Here is a 19,830-nt window from a genome sequence, read left to right as displayed (position 1 = left end):
TTTCCACAGGATTCAGGGAACATCTGGAAGCAAAGCCCTGTGTGGTTCTGGTTCCCATACTCACAGGAGATGATGCCTCCAGAAGTGAGATTAACAGCTTCATCTTCATGAAGTAACCATATTTTCAAGAGTATCCACAGAGGGAAAACACACAGTAAAGATGACTATAGCTGAGAATGATGGAGAATGCTACCAGCAAGGGACAGAGAGCAGAAGCAATCAAAGAGTAAACAGCTGTCCAACATTAACAAGGCTCCCAAGCCTTCAGTTCAGGAAAGGTGGACCAAATCCTTCTCCAAGAATATGACTCAGTTTAAGATGATCATGAGCCTTATCTTCTTTGCAGAAGGTAAACAGTACATGGAAGACCAGCTCTTTGCTTTTCTTATTGGTACATGTCAAGGAAACAGTTACAAACCTAGTAAATGTCAATTTTCAGGCAATACCATTGCTCAAAGAAGTGATCTTATGACTTGGAAATCTGGAAATACAGGGTTTCTCTAACTTGGTATTCCTGAGAAAAACATGCCTTTATACAAGACATGAAAATTTAGCAGGGTCTCATATCTCAAAAGATTGTATTTTGCTGAAAATGCTTGAGCATACAAGACTTCAGATAGCATTTTCCTCTCAAACCCTGTCACAGAACTGCATTAATACAATCCTGAGACAAAAAACAGCCTTTTCAGCTGAGGGGAGGGAAGAAGGAATAAAGTAATTTCAGTATTTTGAAAGACTATAAACAAATAACATTCTAAGAGACTACTAGGGAGTAGTCTGCCAGGACCCTTCCCAGTCAGGTGTTACATGTTAAGCTAACATCTCCCCCACAGATCCTCAATATCTGCAGTTTAAGACATTTTGTATTCAGACTTCAAAACATAAATTGTGCTAACGTTGTACAAGCAAGTTATCAAAAGGTCACCCAAAAAATAGAAACACCCAGGTTATGAAGGACTCTGGTCAGCATGCATGACATTCAATATTACACAGCAGAGCACCTGTCACATCTAATGACAGCAACTGTTTTAGCCACGCTGGGCTCTGTTTCTGTTTGCGTATATTGAGGGAGGAAAAAAGGTCTCATAAGGCTCTGGACTGTGAGATAAAAAAAAACCCATAATACACATCAACATCTACGAGTCAAGCTCCTTGCCTGAGCAAACAGCAATACCCACCTTTTGATCTTCTGTGAATTCCGAGTTGTTGTGCTGAGACTGTGCCTCTTTTTGTAGATGCCTTGCTAATCTGGATGGGGTGAAAAAAAAAATTGTAGAGTGGGAACAAAACACAGAAACACACACCCCCACACACCCACACCCCAGTCTCCAGAAAACATGTCAGCCAAAAGGTCCACAGACTGCTGCTCCAAATAGTTTTGGGGGTTTTAGGGGTTTTTTGGTTGGGGGCTTTTTTTGACAAAGATTTCTAGAACCATGGTAGGCCATACTTTAAAAAACCCAGAAGATGGACAAAGTATGCAACTACATGAGGCAGGAAAGACTACATATGTAATGTATCATGAAGTGAGAACAGGTAAGAAGGTCCTTCTAGCCAGCAGCCCCTTTTATAAGCACTGACCTTTTTCCTCTCCCCATCCCCTTATTTTATAACAAACCATACCCCCTGTGAAGACCCACTGTGGTACAAGCCGACATGCATTTCACAGGGAGAATTTGAGGCAAGCTGGATTGCCAGGAGGCGTGGGTGCGGGCACCCTAGGCGACGGCCGCAAGCTCTCCCAGTGCTGGAAGCCAGGCGCAGGGCGGCTTGGCCCAGGCTGCCGGGGTGTATTAGCTCACATTTGTGCCTGTCAGCATCACATGCGGAGCAGATACCCCACCCCTTGTCACCACGGAGACAGGAGTACCAAGGGGTTTGGAAAGTAACAGTAAGCAAACAGCTCAAGAAAGCGAAAGGAAGCTAGAGAGGGAAGCTATGGGAAGAGTTACAGTTTCCGTCCGGGGAGGAAGGAGAACATTAAACAAGCAAAACTTCTGGGCAATTGTTGCCATTCCCTGTAAATACTTCTTCTTAAAAAAAGCAGAGGGGGAGGAGGGACAGGGGGCTGAGGGGAAACCCAGGGACAGCAGCAGTACTCAGGGCATTGCAATACACTTCCGTCTGGAACCTCACAAGTTTGCATTGTTAAAGAGATTCAGCTTCTCACGGCCACCATTGTGCTGGGGATTAGCCTGGTTTTGGGGTGGGTTAAAAATACATACACCAAGATGCATACACCAAAACAGATTACCATCAAAGTCAGTGTCAGAAACAAAAGTCAGAACTCAATTATTTCTTTGCTTTTCCTACAAATAAGCTCTCTTACAAAGGGTTGAGGCCACTGTAGTTTTTAACTAGCACCAGTGAAAACACAACCAAACAGGACAAGGTAACTGCACAACTCAGTGGCGCTGCCCGCCTTCGTAAAGGGGGAAAGGTGGTGGCTAAGACAAAAAGCACAAACATGCTTGAACTCAAATGTACACCCCTTCCCTACTGCCCCACCTATATGATACACAGGACATATAGAAAGGGCATTTAAAAGTAACGATTGAAGAAAGTGTATCACCATCACAGCAATATGCCACCCGCAAGAGGCACCACAACAGTATTAACATTTCTGCAAGCATCAGTAGCACAACCCTCTTTTCATTTGTCACTCATACAAAAACCCACCCTAATTCAAGTAAATGCATCTGGCATCCCACTTGAACCTTGTTCAAAGTTGGATCAGATCAAGTTCCACAGACAGGGACATTTAGCAGGGAAGGCACTGCTGACAGTTCAGAGGGCTCCTGCGTGAGTAGGCACCTGAATGAACAAGGGCCAATCTTTGCACCAAGCTTCCTGCACTTCCAGGAATACCATAAAGACCTGAGCAGACGTAGGTGCCCCTGGACACAGGAGGCAAATAATTGTGTTTTACACCAGCCATTAAATCCATGGACTGAACTAGCTTAGATTCGGAAAAATCTTTCTCAGTGTCAGCAAGCTCACTGTAACCAGCTTCTCCCCAGCCTCCCTGTGTTGATGAGTACAGACCTTGCCAGTGTTAGCAGCACCTGGCCAACTGCAGCAACACACTTGTTCATCCCATCTTGGGCTGGCACTTGTGAAGGCAACAGCATAAAGCCATGCTGTTATGTCTCTGCAGAGCTACAGGTAGGTACCTTGCCCTGTGCTTCTTACTTGCAACTTCTACCCTATAGACTGAAATTGTTATTCATTTACCTGCTATATCTATAAGAAGCAGATATGCATACTGAAAAGGTTCTGCTCCTCCCTAGGAAATATCTCCCTGTAATCCTTTGATCTTCTCTTCCCCTTTCTTCTCCTTCCTGGAACCACAGAGTTCCTCTACTGACAACTACTCTATTCAGTAGAAACTCATTGATAAGGCTTGTAAGAGCAGCTTACAATACTACTATGCAAGAGGAGCTTTCTTACAAAGATATCGCACTGCTCCGAAGTCAGGATAAAGCAAGGGTGCAGCTCTCACCAGACACAAGCGATGCTGGGAGGAAGGGAACAAAAGTTATACTTCGACTCTCAAACTGGGCCGTCTGCGAGCGTTTAGTGACCTTACTTCTCAATGAAGCGAGCTCAGAATGAGAAGCCTGAAGACTTTTCACTCTGAAGAAAAGTCATTACGTGAAACAGACTGCTGAGACTGCCAAGGCAGTTTAAAGCATTGGGATCCTGCTGGACTCCTCGTAAATATCCATCCAGATAAGGGCAGTTATTAAAAATACCTTCTTTTACTTTACGATGATTGTTGTTTTCTTCTGAGATACAGATCTGGAACAGAACTTCTTTTCATCCCTGTGCCAAGGTTTGTAGTAATAGCTTGCCCTGCTCTAAAGACCATCAGGAAACTACGAGTAACTGAACTTGCATCATCCTGTCTGGTGAGTGAATGAAATTATGAGATTATAGCGTCTCATGACTATGCTGTATGTGGCCAGCAGTCTAGTTACTCTGAATGGCAACTGAACTGGTAGCCACTGCGGTGACAGCCCGTAACTGGAATAGTCCTGAAGAACGCTGGAAGATCTCTCGGAGAGCATCCCTTCAGCTGACTTTCTCTTGGGGAACAAGTGCAAACCCTCTGGACTTCTTCCGGAAAATTCACCATAAGAAACAGCCTGCAATACTCGGATCACAAGGAAATAACTTCCATCTTCATGGCAAACAGAGTAGTAGAGGAGAGCATTTGACTAAAGAAGCTAGCAGGTGTGTTTCTGAGGATATCCTCAACAGTGCCCTACCCTGCCAGTACGCCCCTGCCACCAAGGGATTCATGGATGGTGCGGTCCCACCCAGCGCAAGCCAGTCTAACTGGGGCTGATGGTTCCCCACTCTCCCACCCCGGTTTCACCAGGGGTGAAACACGCAAACGTGTGACAGACCAGTTTTCACCCCGATGGGTCGTTTGGGGTTTGTTTGGGTAAGGCCGATGCTTCGGCAGCCCATATGCCTCAGCCGGGTCCCCCCTTCCCCACGAGCACGGTGCCCGGGGGACAGGGCGACGGGACGGGGGCGCCCCGAGCCACCGGTGCCTGTCGCCGTGGGGCTCCACCAACCCACCGCCTCCACGGCCCACGCCGGGGCAGAGGAGGGCGAGGAGGCCCGCAGCTCCGCGCCAGCGGGCTGCCAGCCTCGCAAAAGGCCGGGCCGGCTCCCGCCTCGCCCCCCAACCCCCGGCCCCGCTCCCGGCGAGGGGGGCAGCGCCCGGCCGAGCACCCGCCAGCGACCGGCGGTCTCGGCGGGGCGGCTCCCGGCGGGTTCGGCCGACCCCCCCCCCCCGGCCTCGCCTCGCCTGAGGGGACGCCCCGACCCACGGCCCCGCGCCTTATATAACGGCAGGGGACCCGCCGGCGGGGCCTGAGGGGTGAGGGGGGCCGCGGCCTAGGCCCGGCGGGCGCCCCCCTGCCCCGGGGCCGCTCCCTCCCTCCGCCCCCCACCCCCCCACCCCCGGCCCCTCGCACGGGGCTCTGGGGCCGTGCCGGGGACCGGCGGGGCAGCGGCGGGAGCCGCCCGCCCCCGCACTCACATCTGGTACTCGTCGATCGCCTCCACCAGCTGCCCCCAGGAGTCGAAGTCGGTGCCCTTCCTGAAGCTGGCGCCCCAGCGCTGCAGGAGGCTCCGGGCCGCCTCCGACATAGCCCCAGCACTAGGGCACCATGCTCACCCCGGGCCGGGGCACCCCGCCGGGCAGCCGCTCCCGCCGGGCAGCCGCTCCCGCCAGCCCCGCGCCCGCCGGCCCGGCCCAGCCCAGCCCGGCCCTGCCCAGCCGCCGCGACAACCAAACGCGGCGAGCGCCGCCCAGCGAGGTAGGCTGCGCCGGCCGCGCCCGCCCGCGCCATCGCTACCGAGGCGGCGGCGCCCGCCCGCGGCTCGGGGAGGAGGGGGGGAATGGGTGGAGAAACGGCGACTTCCGCCTCGGTATGTGTCATGGCGGCGGTCACGTGGCTCCTGAGGGAGCCCGCCCTCCCAGCTGGGTCCCGGCGGCGGCGGTGTCCGGGCGCGGACCGCTTCTCCCCTCCCCTCTTCTCCGCTCCAGCTCCCGGCCGTGCCGCCGCGGGAGGACACCCCCCCCCCCGGCGCTAGGTAAGCAGCGGTGCCCCTGTGCAGCGCCGCAGGCGGGTCACCTGTCCGGGAGGGTCGCTGTCGGTGCCGCCGCTGGGCCGCGGGTCGCCGTCCCCTCCCGCTCCCGCCTCTGTTTGTGGCGTCGAGGGGTCCCTACCGGGGGAGGGCTGCGGGGCCTGGCTGTGCCTCCGTCGGCTGTCCCGGGGGGAGACCCCAGCTGCGGGGCTGGCGCTGGCGGCACCCGGCGAGGAGGAGGCGGGCGGGGGGGGGGGGGGAAGATATAACCGGTGGGAGCGATGCGGTCGGCCCGCCTTACCGCGCGGGACGATGTCATCGGCTCTCCGCTGGCGCTGCCTGCGGCGGCGGGTGTGTGACGTAGCGCCGGGAGCCGGAGCAGGGCCGGGCGGAAGTGGCGGCGGGCCGTTCCCGGCAGGGTCCCGGCGCCTGTGAGGGCCGCCTGCGCCTGACTCGCTGGTGGCGGCGGGGCTCGGGGAGCCGGGCGGCACCGCAGCTACCGCTGTGAAAGGGGCCGCGGGGCGGGCGTCCGTCCGTCCGTCGGTGCGTGCCGCTGAGCGCGCGGCGGGCTTTGGCCAGGCGGCGGCGCGGGCCTGAGGCGGTCGGCAGCGGGCGGGCTCCCGCCGAGCAAACCGCCCTGTGCTCTGTCGGGTGCGGGGGGTAAAGGCGGTTTGGACGCGGAAGATCCCTTGTGAAGTGGCGGCCAAACCGTCCCCTGGCTTGGGAGAGGCCGAGCCGTGCGACAGCACCTGAGCGCCGCGCAGGTGTGTGAAGATGTCGTGATAGGTGCTGGCGGTGAGCAAGTCACCTCCTCCGTCGGGAAGACCCGGACGGTGGCAGGGGGTCGCTGCTTGTCAGATCTTCCTTGGTTTTTTTCAGCGAAGCTGCGAAGTGTTTTATAACGATGGATTTGGAGATCGAAAAAGGATGATGGAGGTCTTGGGGGGGCTGGGGGGGTGTCTGCAGTCCGACGTCCTGCTTGGAGCAGGGTCAGCTCTGAGGTCAGACCGGGGGGCTCAGGGCTTTATCCCCTGAGGTCTTGAAAGCCTTTAAGGATGGAGACCACACAAGCTCTTCGGGCAACTGGTTCCTCAGTTCCACTGTCCTCGCGGTGAAGAAGTTTTTCCTTTTTCTCCAGTACAGACCTCCCTTGTTTCAGCGTGTGCCCATTATGTTTCATTCTCCTGCCGTGCACACTGTTGAAAGCTCATTGGGATGCTCGTGTTATATATGTTTGCTGAAGTTGAGGTGAAAGAAAAAAGATGGTCTGTTTTAGCTGTACTGTACCAAACTTCTATGTCTGTTACATGTGTGTAAATACATCCATGTTTTCAGCAAGGGTTACTAGGTAATTGCAGTTACATCTATATCAACGGTGCCACAATAGAAGCTACTAGTAGGTTGACTAGGCACAATATAATGACCTCAGTGAATTGAGATATACCTGTAAATTACACAGGAAATATTCAGCCTTATGCAGGAGGTAACCACTGTGGGGTTTTTTTGAGTAAGACCGTATGCAGTAGTATAGAGCAAAGTAGGTTATAGCTTTTTGCCCAACTTAAAATAATTGCCTCAGAAAGCATATGTATTTCAAGAGAGTAAAATTGTCAAACTAAGCACATGGATGAGGAAGACAAGGCAATGGAAGCTTAGTGTTTCAAATGGAAAAAAAGAACTCTACTTTCTTCTGTGTAATTATATACAACTTTGTAAAGTAATTTCTTTCCTAATTGTTCACATTTGGAATACATTTTTGTGAGCTGAGGAGCATGACATATATAGCATCTCAATTGTACCTGTTCTTGCAGCTATTCATTTCTTTGCACACCTTAGATTTGGCGTAAACAACACTACAGAAAGAAAATGACCCACTGGTTTCATCGCAACCCTTTGAAGGCTACAGCTCCCGTTTCATTTAATTTTTATGGGGTAGCTACCACTCCAGCTGCAACAAAGGTTTGCAAGTAAGTGTACTGGTGATTAACTTCACTCTGTCTCTCACGGTTTGCAGGACATCCTTAAAGTAATGGTTACTCTTCAATTTTTGTGCTGAACATGACTAGAAAAGTGTAGGCTGGGAGACAATAAGACAGTGATAACACTGAACATTTAGTTACAAAGAATGAATTATCCAGTTTTCAAGTCTCTGAGTGTATAGCAAGGCCTTTTATAATAATGCAGAGGCAAAAGACTAAACATTTCATTGTCTTTCTGATGACTGTGCATTCTTCTGCAAAAGATTACTGAAAGTAATTTCCATAAGTGAATAAGGCATGGATGTTCTATTGTAGATAGGAATATAATGAAAAGAGATCTCAGCTCGTTTTGCAGATCTATTCTTCTCTCTTCATATGCTCATGCCATTCAAATGTTGAAGAATGCTCCTGCTTATTACTTCCCTTCCCTCCCCCTGCACCCAGCCTCTTGGTAGAGAAAGGCATAGTTATTTTAGTTTGTGTTAGAACAAGAGATTGATAATGAGTACTGATTATCCATTCTTGTCTGTCCAAAATGGATTGTACTTTAAACTAAAGAGTCAATCATATGTATCCAGAGGAGAGAGGAAGAATTTTCTGTATTTATTGGCATCTTCCTCATAAAGTACTTTTCCTTGCCTTCAGATTGCTAAGTTGAACGCTTAGCTCCACTTTCTTAGCCAAAAGAGTGGTGGTATACATGTGTGGGTATTTTCTTAATAGTATAGTTTTGGGGAGAACTTCTTAGGTTTATTTTTTCTTTTTTTTCCCCTCCATACAGTGATTTGAGGTTATCTCGAACACGACTGTTGGAGCTGTTTACAGACTCAAGTTGTAATCCAGAAATGATGAAGAATGCAACTGACTTGTACTTCTCACTCTTGCAAGGTAGGAACGTGTATTAACAATACTGCTAATACATCAAGAGGCATGTAATTTGAGTTTTAATGACACTTCTCAGAATGCGTATTGTGCTAATCTTATGTAAAGAAGCTTTGCACTTTTCAGGAAAGAGTATCTTCGTGGGTTCTATGCTTGCTACCAGTCATGGGTACTCGCCAGGCCCTTTCTGCAAGTTTCAGTGTCCTTTGTGACCCTGCTAGTACTAAGTGTTGGCAGACCTGTCCTCTTGCTTTTAACCTCATTCTGCTTCCTGCTGGAGGAGAGAATGTTTCTTTGTCTCTTAGATTGTGGTGAATTGCTCCTTAAGTATAAATTGAGTCTATTAATTAGTTGATAGGAGCCGCTCTTCGGTGTAAACTTCTGGTTTGTCTGATGCTAGATAATAGACTTGTTGCAAGCTTACACTTCTGCTGCTGCTTGTCTTTATATAGGTGCTCGTTAGCATAGTATCTGCATTTTCAGTAGCTGGTCACCTATGATGATGCATTCCCTTGCAGCCTTCTTCCTGCCAATATTTTGATAACTCCCTCTTACCAGTCAAGTCCTCAGACAAGTTTCTTAGGACTGAGTTTTCAGGAATCGGCTGAGTGTGATCTTTCAGTCTGTGGGAAGTGAAGCAGCTCAAGTTGGTTTAGTTCCCTCAGTCCCTGGGAGGGTGTAAGCTAATGTGCCATTCTAGATAAAGGTAAGATAACAGTCCATGTTGCTACAGACAAGATTTGGAGAGTTTCTTCAGGAAAGCATCATGCTTGGTCACTAAAAACTTCAGCATGTGAAAGGAACAAGTATTTTCTGTCTTTGTAAACACATGACAGCACCTAGAGCTGTAGCCTCAATAGTTGCTGTTGCAAGTCTTGAGTTCTTGAAGTCTGTAAGACCTGATCAGACCAAGACCCGTCTTACTACTCCCTGAAAAATTCCTTGGGCCTGCATATACTAGGATGTGAACATCCCATAGCATGAGCTTCATCCCATGGACTGCTGCTTTCTGGGCTGCTGGACTTAAAGAACCCATTTCCTGTAGCCCGGGAGACAAAAGAGATCATGACTAGGTGAGTCCATGCTTATAAGCCTTTTCCCTCTCCCTGTTGACCAGGCAGCTTTTCCTGGTATTTCTTGATCACCACTATGGTGGCAGGGCAGTCACTCAATCACCTTGAGCAGCCTCAGCCATCCCGTACCTGGGTCAGTCCAACTCCCAACTAGTCACCGTCTGGGACATGCAGACATCTGCAAGGTTTTCCTTGAGCAATCAAGACTCACAGGGTTGACTTGGTAACCTGCTGGGCACGGACTTTCTTGTAGTAGCCACTATGTTTTTTTGCGCATCTTGTTCTCAAGATATTGAGAAATAAAAGCCTCAGGAAGTAACACAGGTTTTTGAGTGTTACAGCAAGAAACATTCCTTTATTCTATATCTGTATTCTCATTGATCCCCATTCCTTCATTACTTGTTTCTGTTTCTTACTTTGAGATTGCCTTTCGGTACATTTTTATATTCTATAGGTTTTATCCTCTCACTGGATGACTCTTCCCAAGAATGCAAGTTGAGATATATTCAGAATTTCAAGTGGACAGACACATTACAAGGACAAGTTCCAAGGTACGTATGCCTTTATGATTACAGAGTATGCAGCTGTTTTCTTCTGGTCTGTTACGTATATGTACGTGTGCCAGCCGGGTGTGAAGCAAAACTTAGAAGTGTAGCAAAATGTTGAAGACAAAGTAGTTTCCAAAAACTTGTTGCTTTGCGTTTTTGATAATTGCAGTACTGTATTAAGTGTTCTGAAGCATGTGTTGCCTTTATGTGAAGGCAAGTGATAATGGTAGAAGGATCCATTGTGTCTTAGTTATCTACAGACTGTATCTACAGTTGGCTAGAGCAGTACAAAGAAGAACTTTGAGAGTATTGGTGAATTGAATATGATAACATAGATTACTACAGTTTAAAACTTTTAAATTTGGCCGTATTGCCTGACCAGTATCTTCTCCATTTTTTTGAAATACAAATGTTGCTGAAGATCTGATTTTGTTCTTGTCCTCTGAAGCTCAAAGTACATGTACTCCTGGTACAAACAAACAGAGCTTCCATTTTAAGTAGGAATATAGATCTGTAACCTTCTGGATTATTCAGTTGTCTCTTGCTATTGTAGGTAATTGTGTTGTATAACCACGCTTACAAATTTGTCAAGCTTTGTCTAGAAGTGACTTGATTTCCTTGAAGCTTTTATTCCCCTTGGAAGACAATCTGTTGATTAGGACTCTTTTCCAATTTTTTCATGGTCATACACACTTGTACTTGTGCCAACATTATTCTTCCCACTCCCACACCTTTCTTTTTAAAGTTCCTAAGCTATACTGAGCTTGTGATTGCAAATTCACTCTTTTCAAAGACCGTGGGTTTAGCTTCTGAAATTTCCTGCTATTTGCACATGCCATTTGACGGCAGTTACATAAATACTTGCAATAACATTCATTTGAGGGAGATGTAATAGACTCTGACTTATTAACTTAGCAGCTACAACTTTAAAGTAGGTATTCCAGAGCAAGGCTTTCCACAAAATGTGCAATTTAAAAAAAAAAAAAAAAAAGGAAAAATGTCAGCCACACCCAAAGCTAAACAAATCTCAAGTTACTGTTTTAAAATAAAAGTTCCCAAATGGGAAGGGTAGGCATCTGAATGTGGGAAATTATAATTCTGAGCTCTTAAAGGGAATAAGTAAAAATTGAAGTCCCTTTTAGGCAGTTCAGCAAGTAAGAGGTTCTGAATTGGAAATTGTTGACTTCTTAAATGAAAAATATTTTATGGAGAGAAATGTTGACTTATACTATGTGAACTATCAGCAGACAGAGCTTGTCAGAACAAAATGGAAAGCATTAAATTGTTTGGGGGTTTTTTGGGGGGGGGTTTGTCTGTCTGTCTTTAGTGCTCAGCAGGATGCAGTGTTTGAACTGGTTTCCATGGGATTTAATGTGGCTCTGTGGTACACAAAATACGCATCAAGACTCGCTGGAAAAGAAGAGTAAGTGTTTTTCTTTTCTTAGGAATCCATTGCAGCAATATTCCACCAAAAAAATAAGCAGGTTCTGAGTTTTGACTGCCGTAGTGTATGTCCAGCTAAGACTAGGAGTTCAAGGAGGCAGTTGGCCTTCATTCAAGTGCTGTAATGTCCAAGTGCACTTCAGTCCCTTCCTGCACCTGTGAACAAAGTGTACTAGTACCACGTGACTGTGGTATAGAGAAAGCGTCAATTGTGAATAAACCTTTCATCAGTCCTGCTCTAAATGAGCAGGTAAAAAACTGAGTTTCTCAAAATCACAGCTCTGCTGACTTTTAGCCCTGGAGATTTCTGAAGCTTTGACTTTTAATGCTGATGTTAACATTTCTTTTTTTCAAGTGAATTCTATTTGATTATTTAATGATTGGATGCTGTAAGAAATTTCTTTACCATGAGGGTAGCACAGCAGTGGGACAAGTTACTTAGAGAATTAGTGGACTCCCCATTCCTGAAGGATTCAAGATTCATCTAGACAAAGCCATAACTGACCCTATCTACTGTTGTCAATAGTCCTGCTCCAGAGCAGAAGGTGGGGCTAAATGACACCTAGTCCTTCCTAACTAAAATTTCATTGATTCATCCTCTATTCTTAGTATAACAGAAGATGAAGCAAAAGACGTTCACAGAAGTCTGAAGATAGCAGCTGGGATTTTTAAACACTTAAAGGTAGAAAAACTGTCTCTGCTGTCTGTTCTTTAAGTAGTCTCCAAGTACTTGACTTTTTGTCTTAGAAAAGCCTTTGCTTTTCTGACGATGCTACGGAATAAACAAATACTTCAGACTATCTGAATGATACAGGAAGAAGAAGAGTATTAGTATGTTGTGCTACCACCCAATTGCTGCTGCTCTTTCCCAATGGCAGTGGAAGAGTAATCTGTTTGTCTGCCCAGTAGCACATGCAAGAGTGCAGCAAGCCGTCTTGGGACCTTCACTCATTGTCCCATCCATTTAGGAATAAGGGACTTGCTTTGCATGGGCAGCAGTGGTATTAAGCCTAAACTAACTTTGAGACTTGCTTTGTACTTAGGAGAGTCACATTCCAAAATTGATTACACCTGTAGAAAAGGGAAGAGATTTAGAAGCTCGACTTATAGACTCTTACATCATACAGTGCCAAGCTGAAGCTCAAGAAGGTATCTTCAAATATAAGTTTGTTGGGGATGGGAAATGACAGTCTTTGTGGGTTACTTTGATGTCTTGTGAAGTCTGCTTAGCAGCAATGCCATTTTTTTTCTTCTCCTGAAGTACTGTGGGTTAGTGGGATGGGTTGATTTTAAAGAAACTTAAGTTACAATTACAGGAGGAAAATGCCAAAAAACAGTCTGATATTGCAAATGTAACCACTTTGGACGAACTTGCGTGTGACATTCCTCCTCTCTTCTTTTTTCCTTTCATGCAGTCACTTCACCACTATGCTTGCCTAACATAAATTCCCAGTTCCTTTACTTTAAAATATTTACAGTTTCTGTTTACAGCTAGTCTTCAGAATAACCTTCCTTCAGCTTTCCTCTTAATTTGGAATCATTCTATCCAAGAAACAATCTGTCTTTATTCTGCAGTTTGCTGGACTGCACAATACTTGTTTTCTGCTCTTGCAGGGGTTTTAAAATGCTAAATGCCTCTGCTGATTTGATGTGACATTTTCAATTAAACTTTAATACTGTGGTGTGGAATTTTTTTTCAGTGACAATTGCTCGGGCTATTGAGCTGAAACACAATCCAGGACTAATAGCTGCCCTTGCTTATGAAACAGCTAACTTTTACCAAAAAGCTGGTAAGTGTCTTGTTCTGTGTCCTTAGTGACCTGGTTTATGCATTCTTGCCAGCAGACGTACTTCACCTGCCTGTCAATTGTGATATTAACGTTGTTTCCCAGTGGATATGCTTTGTATTTTTAGCTTCTATTTAGCGCATTAAGGCTTCAGTTATCAGCGTAACAAATATATTTTGATAAGGCCTTTTGTTTTTGTGGGAATCTTTTTCTGTAGCTAATGGTAGGAAGTATTAGTGAGGGGAGACAGAAGATGGAGTAATGTCTTGAGAGTATCTAATAGCAGCAAACAAATGGCTTGAGGTAGATGGAGTGTTTCAACTGCCTTTGGGCAGTAGATTATGATGCAGATGGTAAAGCATGTAGCGGATGAGTAAGCTGATCAGTGGTCTTACTGAGGCAAGTGGGAAAAGTGCCAAAATATGGGAGTCAATGTAAGAGATGGAATATTGTAACATACGTAGGCTTTTATACATCACTACTTGAAATTAAACTAGGAACAAGCTTTGAAATGCTGCCTAAAGAAACTTTGGAGAAAAATACTTCCAAACTTAGTGGACAGCAGTTTCAGGGATTCTAGGGATAACTGCATGATAACTCAATAAACTGCATAATTTTTGTTTTTTTCTCATAGTTTCTCTGTGCCTTTGCAGGAGTAATTTATGTCACTTGTTTCTGGCTACTTTATAGTTAAAATCTATTGCTAAGTTTAAGAATTCTGGTCTTTTGAGTGTGTGTGGCATTTTTCTCTTTGGATAGGTCGTAAAGAATAACTTTACATATGTGTTCATAGATCAAACATTATCCACTTTGGATCCAACCTATGCAGGTAAATGGAGGAAGTACTTAAACTTGAAGACCTGTTTCTATATGGCCTATGTAAGTACTTCAGCTGACAGCAGTCACAGTTTTTAATGTTGTCTAAGGGCTGGATAGGGAATGGGGGCTAAGTATTGCCTTGACTTTCTTTCCATGCTGTGAAGAGAGACTGTGCAGTGTCAGTGGCATTTCAAGTGTTTTTGTTGAGCCACGTGAAATTACTGCAGTGTGGAATTTATTGTGATCACATATCGTTAAGTGAAGCAGTTCAGGTTGAGCATAATACTTGTTTTCCATTATCTGCATTACAATCTGATTCTAGGCATAATTCAGGCCTGATCATCTTTTTGAAGGCCCTGAATGAAACTGCATCAAGTAATGTTAGGTACCATTCCGAGTGCTGTCCCTTTTTGTGTGACTCTCTTAGCAAGTGCAGTGGTGCTCTTGGGATCATCAGCTGCTCAGTTTGCTGTTTATTTCTTGTAGCCTGCCACAGCCTGTAATCTGGCTCTTTCATACTGTAAAAAAGGCCCGAACTAAGCAGTTAACACAATTGTCTTTCTCTTATGTTAAACTTGTAGCTAAAAGCTGCATGCCTTATTAGCAAGTTTGAGAGGTGAGGTAGGGTCAGAGCTGTGGTACTTTTTTTTAATTTGTGTAATATGGGCAATGGTAGATTTAGTTAACACTTGCGATACCATGAGAACAGACATTAAAGGAAGGTATGGAAGGTAGGCATTAGTTCATGGGATTGTTCCTTTACCTGTGGTATTTGGTATTTAAACTCAACAACTTCTGATAATAGAAAAGAGGCAATTCAGTTCTCACTGGAATACAGTATTATCTTCAGGCATAAGTGTGAAGGAATGGGACCTTTTGGGGTGGAAAAGTTATTTGTACTGTGGCAAAATATCTCAAGCAGCAGAACACCTCATCTCTTCTGGATTCAGTGACATTTGTTGCAGATTTGGTTTTTGAGTGTTCAGGCAGTTTTAGTTTTTAGAGTATTTGCTTTGTAAACTTGACTGGGGTTCATCCTCTTTCTGTGGTGGGGCTTAATGCTGCACATTGATACAGAGAGGGAGAGGTTTGAACTAAACTATATACTAGTGCTTTTGGTAAAACAGCCTTCATGAAGCTCAGAGTTACTCTTGGCTAGACTTGAGACAGCTTGCTTCGTACGTACCTCATGCTGTTTATGTTGAACTGCATTATTCAGTGAATGCTGCTTTGACTTGTGTTCCCAAATTGTCAGCTATCTGCAAGGAATGGAAGCTTCAAAGAGACACAATTCTCATGTAAGGAAGAGAAGTAGTGAATTGGTACAGGAAGTGCCCAATGATGTTGGTAATGATTTTGTCCTCTCCCATTAGGCATACTGTTACCATGGTCAAACTTTACTGGCAAGTGATAAATGTGGGGAAGCAATCAGGTCTCTGCAGGAATCAGAAAAATGTAAGTGTGATTGAGACTGGATTACAGGGTCTGATGATGACATGCCTGTTTTATTTTGCTGTATTGTCTTTACTTGGTCTCCCATAAACTTAAGATTTTATCTGTCACCTGATGAAAACCCAGCATACTTTTGAGTAGAGACAGTAGATTCTTTTTTTGTATTGCCAAAGACTGTCTTTCATAACAGTGCTGCAGAAAATTTCATCTTCAATTCTCAGCCTGTTAAAGACTGGCTTTGAACTGCCTGCAATACGGTGTAAAAATCAATTGTCTGGTCATCACGTTTTCTCGTCTGTATGTTAAGTAACCACAGCCTTTTCTGCTTTGGAGGTTGTTCTGTCTTACATTAAATAGTAAATCTAGACTATGTTTGTTTTTAAACAGGTTTCAGTAACTTTCTTTCTGTTCATTTGAAAGGTAGATTAAGGGAAGTATGCAGTAGTTCAGGGTCTTCTGGCTATCCTTCTTTCTTCAAAGCTATTGCTACCCCAGTGGCCTGCACTGCATAACTTTACCACAATGTATAAAAAAATGCTCAAATCATCAAATTGGAAGCTTTTAATATTAATTTTAAAAATAAATGAATTTATTAAGAACAAACTAAGTTGGATTACTTGCAGTCGAACAAATACTGTGATTTTTACTGTGCCTGCTCTTCAGAGAAGAGTGCTTCTTTTCCCATTCCATATTAAGTGTTGTTTATTTTGGGACATCAACTGTGCATGGACACCTTCATACTCTCTCTTTTTCTCAACTATGTGGCACAGTTCTTGGGCTTATTGTTACGTTTTGCCTCACACACAAGAATGCTTTCCTGTGTCTTCCTACCCAAAAAGCTATCTTTTTTTTTTTTTTTTCTCTCTTCCTAGTTTCTTTTTGGATGCAGTAAATCTTGGCTGGAAGTGCTGCCTTTGAGCTAGTTTATTTTTGTTTCTAAGAAGCAAGAAGCCTGAATGGATTCTGGTATCTCTTAATACTGAAGCACTGTAGATCAGAACCATGATGTAATAGTCACATAAATGATTTTTATTGCGTTTCTTTCTTGCAAAGTTTTTGCCAAGGCCGAAGCATTGTGCAAAGAATATGGAGAAACCAAAGGGCCCGGGACTACTGCCAAACCTTCTGGACATCTCTTCTTTAGGAAATTAGGAAGTTTGATTAAGAACACACTAGAAAAATGCCAGAGAGAGAATGGATTCATGTAAGTAATTCGTGGTTGGTACAGTACTCTGTATGAACTGTTATTACCTTATTTGCCTTTATTTCAAGATGGGATGGTAAATTTTACTCTCCAGTTCTTAAATTCCTTTAGGGCATAGCATGTAACTTAAATTTGCAATTCTGTAATTTTCTCTTAGCACAGACCCATAGCGAATCTGCTATCACCCTGTCTGTGTTCTGTGCCAGTTCAGCAGGGTAGGTTGGACTGACATGCTGGAGAGGTTAAGCAGGTTTCTTCCTTCATTCCTCAGCCACTTTGTTTCTTTTCCTTCTGTGCCAGAGAAAGTCCTGCAGAGGTTGCTGTGTTATTCTAATGCTCTCTTCCTGGCTGCTGGGATCTAGTAGGCAGAAGAGGACACAGGGGAAATGGAGAAGACTGGTAGCTGATTCTGCATTGCTAGCAGGGAAGTCAAGACACAGTCATACCTTCAGTGAAGAATATGCTTAGGGTGCTAGGAGCTTTACCAGTCTAAGTATAATTAATATTGTGAATAGGGCTTTCTGTTAGTTAATGCCCCTTCCAAAAAGAGTTTGGCAGCAGTTTAAAATAGCAAGATTAGTTTGGCTTTAGAATTCTTTTGCTCATTTCTTTCTCACCTCCCCTCCTCTTACAATTTACTATTGCATAATAGGTTTGTTATTTCCCTTTTTTATGATATTTGAAGACCTGCATAATAGGGGAATTGACAAAACAAAAAGGATTGTCAAGAACATCAAGTTGAACTGCAAATAGGAGGAGAAATTCTCTACTCTGCTTTGGTTCCAAAAACTGTTGTCATAGCTTACAACAACAGCATACAGGAGATTTCAACAAATTCATGTCCCTCTAGAAACAAAATGTGAAATAGAAACCAGATAACCAGTGACTGTTTTGGGAGATGTGCCTCCTGCAGAGCTCTGCTGCGGCACAGGAAATAAGGTAGCGTGTGTCAGTATTTGTCAGTTTTCAGCTCTTGTTGGATTGCCAAGGGTAGTTTTATACCTTCATTCAGGCTTTGTGTTGTAGCAAGTCTTTGTGGGTGTTGCAGTGTTGTTGGTATTATGCACTGTGGCACATTAAGACTGATTTAGGAAAAGAACTGTCCTCTTCACCTTTCTTGGGAAGTATTTTAAATCCTAATTTGGATTTTGAAGGTCTTTTTGGACAAAAGGTGCTCTTCTCATTGAAGCGCTGGGAATAACGGTTATCAAGTAGGAAAAAACCCCACATAGCTGTTAGGGAATGAACAATACCAAGAAGGAATTGCTTTTTTTCTTGTGAATCTTGCTGACAGAATGCATGTCGGATGGTGCCTTAATGAAATGGGAGAGAGCAGCACTGATTGCCACTGTAAAAAAACAGATTGTTTTTCTTTAGAATTGCAAACAAGACTTGCAGAGATAGTGCCATGTGTTTTAAATACATTGCTATATTCTGTTACAGCTATTTTCAAAAGGTGCCAGCAGAGGCTCCCCAGCTGGAACTGAAAGCAAACTATGGCTTAGTAGAGCCTGTTCCTTTTGAATTTCCTGCCTTGAACGCACACTGGACTCCTGAAACACTTGCAGCATTTGATCTCACCAAGAGGCCAAAGGATGACACTGTAAGCTGATCTTACATACTGTTCTTTCCCATTATCTTTATTCTATGTATAATACAGTTACTATTTTGCTCTTCTGGAATGTTCCTCAGCTCAATGCAAGATGTGGACACGAGGCTACCACCCGAGCTCACATTTCCACTCTGCCAAGAGGCAAGTCAGTTAACCTCTCTGCCACACTGTCAGCATCTGGAAATTAGGAGCAATTATTTTCTAAGTCCTGAATAGAAGGAAATTCTTTAATGTGTATAAGATGCTGAAATGTTACAGGATTGAATGCGATAGAAAGATTGTTTTTTTAGAAAAGGATTCATTTAAGGATGCTGAAATAGAGAATATTTGTTTTTTTCCCCCTTGCTTGAGGCTTGCTCAGAGACTTCAGCCTTGAAAAGAGAGGGGACTATTAGATTAGAGTATGTAAAGCCAGCTGTGCATAAACACTGTGCAGACACAGTGGTTTGTACTTGTGGTATTTAGGGTTTTTTCTTCTTGTTTGCAGGCTAAACCAAAACCAGATGAAGAAGTAAAACCTCTGAAGGAACCAGATATAAAGCCTCAAAAAGACACTGGATGCCAGATTTCTTAAGTGCCATAAGTGCTTTGAATTCACTTTGAAACTGTATTAATTGGACTCTGGGGCTTTAGTTCTGATCTCCCTTTTTCTGATTCTTCTTTTTTAATTTAGAAGACTAATTTAATTTACTTTTGTTAGTATGTGTTTATCTCGAGAATGTGATGGATTTCTAAGAGTTTATTTATATCTGACTTATTTTTGGTTTTAGTGGGATATTATAGAATGAGTGGGCTTAAGTGTTCCTATTGTGCCTCTAGAGAGTTTCTTTTTGTGGGTTTAGTTTCTACCCACAAATAGCAAAGGAAGTATCATGACTGTAACACTTGAGGATTTTTCCATTAAATTATACGCTATCAGGTTATATCATTCAGGCCTAACACCCTGTCGTGTTCGATTCACTTAATCGTAGTGAGCGAAGAAAATCTCAGTTTGGTGTGTAACACTCCTATGGTATTTCACAGAACTTGGAAAACCTTAAGTTCACCATAACTAGAGCACAATTTATATTCTTCTGAAACAATTAGCTTCTGTTCTTTCCTCTATAGATTAGGGCTCTTGTATGAAAATTTGTATAGTAAGGTACTTTAGCTTGCCTGTCCTTAAATTAAAATCCTTTAATATCAAAGTGTACATGAAAGTGATGCAGCAAGTAATATGAAAGTGCTTAAAAGTAATGCATCACAGTGTCATTCATTCAAAGTTTTTGAACCTTGAAAGATTTCGTGAGTTTGAAAGCTGCAGGCAGTTAAAACCTCCTGGCAAGAGAATTCATGAAGTTGTCAGGCATAAGGTAATGGAATTGTAACTAGGATGCTGTGTTTCCATCTGGGTAGCGTCTATAAGAAACTGTTAGGAGAACAGG

At 44.3% G+C, this 19,830-nt stretch overlaps 2 protein-coding genes across 6 annotated transcripts in view; one reads left to right on the top strand and one right to left on the bottom strand.

Moving 5' to 3' along the window:
* The window catches only part of AIDA (axin interactor, dorsalization associated), a 28,367-nt gene extending 23,135 nt beyond the window's left edge, over nt 1–5,232 (bottom strand). For both annotated transcript variants that reach the window (XM_069800078.1, XM_069800079.1), the window contains exons 1-2: nt 5,057–5,232; nt 1,179–1,248 (exon numbers count right to left, since the gene is read on the bottom strand). In XM_069800078.1, coding sequence (XP_069656179.1) covers nt 1,179–1,248; nt 5,057–5,166 — 180 coding nt within the window. In that variant the 5' untranslated portion in view covers nt 5,167–5,232. The remainder of the gene's footprint in view (nt 1–1,178; nt 1,249–5,056) is intronic.
* BROX (BRO1 domain and CAAX motif containing) lies at nt 5,187–19,322 on the top strand. Of its 4 annotated transcripts, none has more exons than XM_069800073.1 (13): nt 5,187–5,336; nt 7,444–7,574; nt 8,368–8,474; nt 9,996–10,092; nt 11,417–11,512; nt 12,142–12,214; nt 12,576–12,681; nt 13,233–13,322; nt 14,113–14,198; nt 15,512–15,593; nt 16,644–16,794; nt 18,238–18,397; nt 18,894–19,322. In XM_069800073.1, the coding sequence occupies exons 1-13, from the start codon at nt 5,187–5,189 to the stop codon at nt 18,978–18,980; spliced, it is 1,416 nt and encodes a 471-aa protein (XP_069656174.1). In that variant the 3' UTR covers nt 18,981–19,322. The 4 variants fall into 4 exon arrangements, with proteins under 4 accessions (XP_069656174.1, XP_069656178.1, XP_069656175.1 ...); XM_069800074.1 differs by lacking the exon at nt 5,187–5,336 and adding an exon at nt 5,976–6,371; XM_069800075.1 differs by lacking the exon at nt 5,187–5,336 and adding an exon at nt 5,976–6,371 and having other exon boundaries at nt 7,419–7,574.
* Nucleotides 19,323–19,830: the final 508 nt, after the last annotated feature.

The sequence above is a fragment of the Haliaeetus albicilla genome, chromosome 13, assembly GCF_947461875.1.
Source record: "Haliaeetus albicilla chromosome 13, bHalAlb1.1, whole genome shotgun sequence".
NCBI classification, from domain to species: Eukaryota; Metazoa; Chordata; class Aves; order Accipitriformes; family Accipitridae; genus Haliaeetus; species Haliaeetus albicilla.
The sequence above is the reverse complement of the archived record's forward strand: the minus strand, read 5'-3'. Positions and strand labels throughout refer to the sequence as shown.